Genomic DNA, 9357 nt, shown 5'->3' on the forward strand with positions numbered 1-9357 from the left:
TTTAAAATTAATGGGGTTTCTGTCCAAAAAATATTGCTGCACCTTTGAGGTTTGCGAAAAAGCATTTATATGCTTCATAGAATTACTGCAAAATATTCTGTAGTCCAGCGTTGAAACCAAAGATGAATTGTTCAGGGGAACTCAAAATGTCATGTTTGGAGGAGAACTGGAGAACCACACTTTCACCAAAACATCATCTCCACCTTTGAGTATGGTGGCGGGAGCATCATTATATGCGGCTACCTTGCTGCCTCAGGCCCTTTTCAGTTTGCTATTATCAGTGGAACAATGAACTCAGAAGTTTATCGAGATATTTTACAGAAAAAAAGTGAGGTAGTCTGTCACACAGTTGAAGCAAACAAGAGTATGGGTGCTGAAATGTGACAACAACCCATACTTTAGAAGCAAATCGACTTTAGAATGGCTTCATAATAATGAAATACACATTCTGGAATAGCCCAGTCAAAGCCCTGACAAAAAACAATTGAGATTATATGGCATGAAGTCAAGAAAGCTATGCACTCCAGACATCCCACAAACCTTGCTGACGAGAGGCAGTTTTCTAAAGAAGAGGGAGACCAGATACATCCAGATTGTTTTGTTAATCTGATCTGCAACTACAGGAAACATCTGGTTGAGGTTATTGCGACTAATTTAGGGTTAAAACCTATTGAATGCAAGGGTGTACTTACTTATGCCTTGCTGTCCTGTGAATGTTTACATCTTATGGCCAATGAAAATATGAAAACTTGTAAATGTTTGGGTTGAATTAGTTAAAGCAGACTCTGGTTGTTCCTTCTTGTGATTTCCGGGAAGATCAGACCATGTTTTATGACCAATTTTGACAGAAAGGTAAGATATTTCAAAGGGTGTACAAACTTTTTCCTGGGACTGTATGTTGTGAGGACATTATCTGAGAGAGACACAAAGATAGATAGAGATAGGGGGGGGGGTTGATGGAGACATCTATGAGAGACATGGGCTGTGTTCCATTATTCACCCTCTGTACTGTGTACCTTGTTTGAGTGCAGTGAAGTACCCTTTCCACCCTCCGCAATTCACGAGGCGAGTACATTCCGATTCCCGTTCTGTCTGATACACTTAACGGAAATGACGGTTGGTCGCGTGACATCCGAGTTTACCAACCGCCAATATGCAATTCAACAGGAAGGCACTGTTCCTTATGCTAACACTTTTTAAAGTTACCCCTGCCTCTAATACACATGGCGATTGTCTTTGGAATCAAAACTATGCTGTTATCACGGAGATTCAACCGTTTGACAGATCTGGCACTCAACTACGTCACAAACATGGCGGCCGTTGAGTGCGAAAAGTGTACAGTAACACCACACTTCGAAAAATGGCCGTTTTGGGGGCGTTATCCGGATAATTTACAGTACACTTTACCGTCGCGATTAGAAATGGAACACCCTGCGTACCCAAACACAGTGCGGAAAGGGCGGTAAGTACGGGTAATGGAACACAGCAACGGACGTTCTTGTGTCACTGTGTGTTAAAGCATATTGATGCTACAATAGAAGCATAGTGATGATGAACGTGCAGAAAAAGAGGGGCAAGGTATTACCTCTCCAGAAATGAAATCTTCTGAACTCAGCTGATCTGAACAGCACATACCTTCTAGGGTGCATCAAACGGCCCAACGTTTGAAAATCCTACTCTGCGTTTACAAAATTGTTCCTTTGTATTAACATAACACCCTTGTAAAATCTTAGAGATTTTGGTTAATGTTAAAGGGTGGCACAATATGCTTGACATTGTGAATTGCAGTGGATGGTTGATTTTAGCCAAATCCTTGAAAAGTGTGTTTGTACACTATTTTGGTCAAAACGTGTAAAGATAATAATTTGGAAGAATGTCCCAGTTCCCTTTCCACTTTCCCAGATATGAAATTCCCTGTGCATGTTTTTTAAAGCCTTCCTTCAGCAAGGGTTTAGCCCCCATTTGCTAACATTTTAGCCATGTTCGAACACCCATGCATCCATTATTTAGCCAGTTGTTGGGGTTTTGATGTCCTGGGGAAATGGAGAGGCAACTGGAGCGTTCATCCAAATGACTGCACTTACTGTTTTTGATCAAAACAGTCTCAAAATACACTTTGCTCAGATTTAGCTAAAAATGCCCATTCACTACCATTCAAAATTTCAAGCCTATTGTGCCACCCTTTAACATCAGTCAAATTTGCTAGAAATTTACAAGGGAGTTATGATGGTGCATAGGAACAATACTGCAAGAGCTGAGTGGGGTATTCCACAGTTTTCATTTTCGAGGGGCGTTTGATGCACCCTAATACCTTCCTGCTGCACTATGAATTCAACTCTTTGACTAATAGAGATGTTTCAGTTTATCAGTGTTTTTACTTCTGCTGTTTCTTGTAGGACAAAAATGAGGAAGTAGCATTTAATAATGTAAAAAATGTATGTTTAATTTCATGATAGCAACTTTTATGATCTGCTTGCCACATAACGTGTTCAAAATATCATGCATTGTGTATATACCGTGGTACATAAGCAGTCAAATAATCACATTACATTTCAGGTAGTCAAGTGGAATAAGAAGGTGACTCAGTCACAAACAACATGGAAGAAAAAAACCTCCATGCACTAAGTAGTGCATATGTACTTTGTAGCCTTAGTAGCCTTCTTTGTAGTCTTCTTCGTTTGTTGTCAGAAAGCAGACCGGAGACGTTGTAAACTATTTTCTGAGGATAAACCCATGGCTTGCCTATGGGATAATGCACAGACATGTTCTACTCAAGGTGTCTCCTCTGCAAAGCTGGAGAGCTGACAATGGGCTGTGTTGGGAGCTATTCGTGGAGGGTATAAGCTGGGACGGTCGCCTCCCTTAGGAAGAAGATGGGGGGGACACTAAAACTCTGGATCGTTTGTCATCTGCAGCTTTTTATGAGAGCACAAAAGGGTGAAATGCAAAGAGATTACTAGATGAGGCTTTTGTTAGGCTAAGTCATCTGTCCCAGCTCACTCACAGCACCAATCCAAAGAGGCTCAACCATCCATTGATAGCCTTCGGCCTTTCAATAGGAGAGATTTCATACACGGTTCTTGTGATTTTTTTTGTCAATAGCCAGAATGCTGAATACTGTTGCGTAATGTGTAGGTCTGTTACATAACATAATTGAAATTTAAAGAATCAATGACATGTAGAATCCATGTGTTTGGCCTTAGTTCACCAAAGTCTTTTAGAAATATTTTACACTTTTCTGTAATGTTTCATAAAAAACAATCTGAGTAAAGGATTTGGCTCTTACAATGTACCTTAGAACTGCATATCTTGTTACATTTGTTGTAATTGCACATTTACATGTATGTCTTAATTGCACATTATTTGATCCAGCATAAAGAGGAACACTTTGAAGAGACTATTGAAATGAACGCTAATGTTAGTGAAGTCCAATTTATTTATTATTCATAGGGTCACAAATCTGTCAGTGCCTCTGAGTACAAGATGGCTCGGTAATCTGAAATCATATGCCATTTATTGAAAATCAAAAATCAGGCAGATGTGCACGATGTGGTGTTGAAATGATGATTTCTTTTTTCGTTGCACATATTACACTTACTAAGATTAAACATCAACGTTGAACATTTTCTTTCATAAGTCAACATCAAGCAATGAAAAGAATTCACGTAGCTCACAAGAGTATTTCCCCAGTTGAACGTCGTCTCATATGTAAGCATGAAAAAGTGACAAAAATTGTAAAAAATAGCATGTCTCTTAATGCCGGGTAAGAATATTTTTTTCTGTACAAATGAAATGGCATTTTCTTTTTCCTTGTTTGAATACATACATTTTCCACATAAATATGTTTTCCTTTAGATTGACTTTCCATAAATCCATCTCATATAATAGACATATTTAAAATTTGAATCATATATACACCCATAAATACTTCTCTGATTTTATATACATGGAGGCATATGGAAGTCATGAAGTCACAAAATAAATTAATAAAAAGAACAGTAATAATAATAATAATAATAATAATAATAATAATAATAATAATAAACACTTGTTGAACAGCTAGCTCCATCCAAGAAAGAAAAGAAAAGAATAGAAAGAAAGCAAATATATGGCTTGTGAACTGCATGTCCAACCAACTGTTTTCTGAGACTCTTCGACAATCCAGTGAACTTGCTTATCTCAGAAAAGCAGAGCTTATATGAGAGCTTTACTCCAAACAACAGACTGTAATACATGTGCGTTATCAGCGTAAAATCACTGAACAATCATCTTGTTCTATCTCTCCAGGCAGTTGTACAACACTGCGCCCCGCAATTGCCACTCTGTGACCAGGGGGTAAAATAATATTTAGTAACTCAGGAGTAATAAATAGATAATAGTCTGTTATTAACATTGCATAACAATGTGAAAACCATCGAAGCATTGCAATGTAGAAGATTCCAGAGAGTGGAGGTGAATAGTAAGAGAATATAGCGATAATAAAGACGAGGTGGTTTGTTTGTTTTTGTTGTTATAAAACTGTTATTGAGGAACTGCATAGGTATCTAGCATTTGTATTGTTTTTGTTCTTTTTTTCTTTCAATGGGAGCGCCCTTGTTTGGTTATGTGTCAGTTCTCTCAGTATTCACCTCATCTGTGCATGTTGTGGAACACTGAACAGTGTAAACAGATAGTAGACATTGTCCTGAAGGTCTGCGTACTGCAAGTCTTGTGTTGTGTTGTATATTGCACTGTGCTGCGACCGTCCAGTCTCAGTTTTAACTTGACAGTACAGTCACGACTGTCAGGAGTGAGCATTCACAGTATAAAGGTAGTGTAGCCATCATGAAATGGAAAGAAAGTCCTTTTTTGCAGAAACAAGTCACATGAAATAAAAATGAGATTTGCCTGAGAACCGTGCCTGACCTCTGACTGAACGATTTCTCTTCCACTCCTGCTTCCTACCCCTCCTTCCCCTTGGCCAAACATAGATGGATCGGTTTTGTTGGACAAGCATCGAGAGGCTCTCCACTTTTGTTGCACTTTTTGTCCATATTTAGCCAAGGGACTTATGTTTAAAAGATGTTACCAGGTGTTGGTGCGTGACCTTTTGGTCTCCCCTGATGTCCCGCTGAAAAACAATCTAGCGTTCACAGTGCAGATGAGAGATACAGAACAAGGGAGAGGAAAGCACAGACACATATCTTAAAGCTAACACACATGCACGCACAGGCACACACACACACACACACACACGCGTGCACGCACGCACGCACGCACATGCACACACACAGCCACTTGTCTCTCTCTTTTTCACACACTTCCAGTAAAGACTGACAGTTTGATGCCTTATTCTTCTTTTGTTATCTGTCTATTTTTGTTTTGCAGTGAATTCCCTGAGGACAGTATAGTGATACTCATTGTAATACATTCAGAATCACAAGCTACCCATCTAAAACACTCCGTTTCATTTGTTCCTACAAACACTTCAAGCATACATATGTAAGAAAGAGGGAGAATAACGCATGATGTTGTGTTGACTTAGTTGTCTTAGTTGTGTGTTTCCATGGGTTTGGTTAGACTTGTTGGGACAAAGAGTGATTCTGAGTCAATAGATGCCTGGTTTTGTATCTTTAGCCAGACACAGCTGGAAATATGTACAAAAACAATATGCCCCTGAACCAACAAGTGAACCTGATATGCCAGATATGCAAGATTATGTGCTATACAATACGGAATGTAAACTTATGGAATTCATACATTATGGACCTTCACTTTCTCTCCAATATGTTTATTGTATATGTCCACATCAATAGTATCATTTGTGATGCATTTTTAAGTCATACACTATGTTGTATCAAAGTGTACAGTAGTAGAAATGGATTTAAATTTGTATTTGTGATGCCTTTTAAGTCGTACACTATGTTGTTAGTGTACAGAAGTGGAAGTGATTTTAAGGGTGTATTTCTTTAACTGAATGTTTCACTGTGGCCTCATACTATTGCCTTTGTAACTTTACAAATTTCAGCTGGTATTCAACATGGCTTTGATGTGATATACATAGTTATTTTCTGTAAATTTAAAAGGCATTCGTGAAGTGCCTTTGAAAAACGTGATTTATCATCAAGGTATATGGAGTTGCATAAATGTCTTGATTATTCATGTGATCACCAAATGATCCCCTCTACGCACATTTTCATTCAACCCAAATATCAATATAATATAATGTGACTTAAATAATGTAGCAGACAAACCAATGGAAAGCACTTTCTCCCTTTCATTCAACAGAAAGAACATGAGATAATAACAATATTACAGGATATATCTGACCTATACAGAACTGTACATCTACCGCCACCACACTCCACCATGCCACACAAACAACATCCCCTCTCCCAGCATCAACACTTTCATTGGACTTTGAGGCTTCGGCTGAGTTAATTTTTCTTAATATTTGAGGCTGTGATACATTTGCAGTTGATACTGGGGATACGACTCTTGGCCAAGTAAACACTGCAGTATATAACTAAAGCTGAGCCCAGCACTAAAGTAGTGTGGCCCTGCCAGCCATACATTTCTGCCCAATTCATATTTCCCTCCTGGTTACCCCTGGGTCGCGTCTTCTGGGAGGAGATTACTTGTGTTGCCAGGCAACATGACCAATCATGGAGCAGGGCGGGGACTTTGGAGGGGTTGATTAATGGTGTACTGTATAACATACAAGTAGACGTCACGTCACAACCAAACGTTAGCAATTCAGTGAATGAAATTCGCATTCAACAGACTTCACCCCTCCCACCACTAACAGTTCATCGATTCACCTGTTCCAGACCCTCTGTGCGGATGTAAGACCAAACTAGCACAAACGAGGACTCTGCAGGACATAGGCTCCTTGAACTGTGTAAGCCAATCATTGCTCAATGCACCCCCACCATGTCTTAGGGGACTTTCAAAGCCGGGAGCCCACTACCATGAGTCACCTCTTAATCAAATTTACACATCTGACAAGAGACAAAGTGGCCGAGTCGTGTTGATTAACTTATCCCATTAACCCTTTGCTTTCCTCTTCAACTGATCCATCAAGAGCCGCCCTGTTTAGCAGGGCTGTTGTTATTAGCTTAGGTAACCTGCCCATCCCATTAGCTTAGGTAACCTGCTCATACCACGCACACAGGGCAAGCCAGGAAAACATCTTACATAGCCTATGGGTGATTATCTGGGTCGTATTTGGATATGCCACAGCAGCGTAACATTAGCTTATCTCTGGGTGTGTGTGGTTTTTTTATGTGTGTGTTGCAGCAGCGTAGATGCTACATTGCAGACATTTTGGGACAATGATCTCTGACGTTAATGGCATTACTAAGATTTTTCGACGCAATCAAAATGTATTGCTGCATTATATATACATTGATTTATACTCTTCTGCTCTTTTTTACCGTTTCCTTGTTTAAAGGGTTAATAACACTTCTGAGGAGGACACAGTGTGCTAGAAGAAATAATGTGTTTTTTGACCGCACCGCCGCTTTCATCTAATGCTCAGAACATGTCTGACGATGCATAGGCAAGACGAAGGCCCTGTGGGAGAGGAAGAAAGGAGGAGAGGGACATCAAGAGAGATAGAGACAGAGATAAAGAGAATATGTTAGACGGCTAATTGTCCCAGGAGTCCTCTGTGAAGCATCACTGGATATGAGAGCCTACAGTGCAGTGCTGGACAAAAGGTAGAAGACAGGAATTTGGGGGGAGGGGGTCATGGCACAGCAGCCTGATGACTAGCATAATTATATATTACTTACGTCCACCACACACACACACACACACGCCCACACACACACACGCGCACACACACACACACACACACGCATGCACAAACACACACATAGCGTGTTCAGGTTATCAGAGAACCGTGCTGGTGCCCATTACCGTACATAATCTCGGACCAGCCGACTTGGCGAGAATCGGGAACAGTTGGCTCGGGGATGGGATAGTTGGTTGACAATGTGAACTGAGAAATACTTGTTTTTTCTTTGCAAACTGTGATGACAACGTCAACGTCAGCAGGTTCATCTGGGTATCACATGTTTACAGGCAGAAAAGAACAAAGTCTGGTATGAAGGCTGGGTGGTTTGCAAGTAAGAACTTTGGTCCTGACATAACAGGTGTGGGAACAGGCACCAGCTCCGTTCTCGACAGCCTGAAAACACAACGCAGTCTCACCCCAAGTAGTCAATTTCTGACTACCTTGGACCAGACGGCAATTTTTGACGTCTTGGGTATTCCTTCCACGTCACATTTTGACTATGTGGCCTAACCCTAAACCTATTCCTAAACCTAACCTCAATGACATTATGCTGCCACAAGGGGGCGACTTTGAGGACATAGTCAAAATGTGACGTGGAAGGAATAGCCAAGACGTCAAAAATTGCAGTCTTGGGGTGTCAAAAATAGAGTAGTCAAAAATTGACTACTTGGGGTGAGACTGTGTAGGAAAACACTAACAGAGATACACAAAATACACACACATTAAGAAAACATAAAAACACAATTAACACACACATACAAACCCCTCACCCCCCACTCCCAACCCCAACACACACCATCTAAACCCCATTTCCCTACAGATGGCACCATGCATATCTTTTAGCTCAGGTGCTTGCTGTTCTGTCAGGGTTGGTCCACCTTCTGATTGTGTTTCAGTACTTCATTTGAAAAAAAAAAAATAGAAAGAAAACTTTTTTTACATTTGGCAGTAACAGAAAGTAATTTGAGGCAATTGACCTGTATAACACCTGTGTTTTGAGGCTGTTTTTGGGATCTTTTCATTTGTTCGTATGTCTGTTTCGAGGCAAAAGGAACAGATCCTCTGACAAAAGGCTTGATTGTTAATGATCAGTCTTTTTTTGTCTTACTCCTCCCAGGATTGCATTGTTTTAGTTCTCCATCTCTTCCATGCACCTCCACCACCACCACCCTCCATCCTCCTCCATCCTGACGAGATCCTGTCCCGTCCACACATCCTACCCTGCCCCCCCCCAACCCTCTTCCACTACAGGAAGTCACTTTGGTCGTTGGAGAGTTGGCTGACGGCCATCTCGCTGTTGGTGGACCCGGCGAGGATGCGTGCCGTCCTGAGCGGTGTAACGTCCAGGCTGTGGTCCCCGCCCCCCACGGGGCAGTGCCTGCAGGCCGAGTGGGTCTCGCCCAGGCCATTGGATAGCCGCGTGGAGTTGCCATCGTCTTTGATGCCCTGGCCCCGCCGGCCCGCCTCGCATGAGTGGACCTTCTGGTCGGCCACGGCGGTGGATGGGCAGAGGCAGTGGCATATGGTGCGGCAGCAGCGCGTGGCGTCCCGTTTCAGCAGCCGGCGGAAGTTGGGCT

General features: G+C 41.4%; 1 protein-coding gene across 1 annotated transcript in view; it reads right to left on the bottom strand.

The window, feature by feature from the left end:
* Positions 1 to 9025: 9025 nt before the first annotated feature.
* opn7b (opsin 7, group member b) overlaps positions 9026 to 9357 on the bottom strand; it is a 132359-nt gene continuing 132027 nt past the window's right edge. Inside the window, exon 6 of the mRNA XM_063207588.1 lies at positions 9026 to 9357. This exon is cut by the window's right edge and continues 178 nt beyond it. Coding sequence (XP_063063658.1) covers positions 9026 to 9357 — 332 coding nt within the window.

This window comes from Engraulis encrasicolus, chromosome 10, assembly GCF_034702125.1.
Source record: "Engraulis encrasicolus isolate BLACKSEA-1 chromosome 10, IST_EnEncr_1.0, whole genome shotgun sequence".
In the NCBI taxonomy this organism is placed as follows: Eukaryota; Metazoa; Chordata; class Actinopteri; order Clupeiformes; family Engraulidae; genus Engraulis; species Engraulis encrasicolus.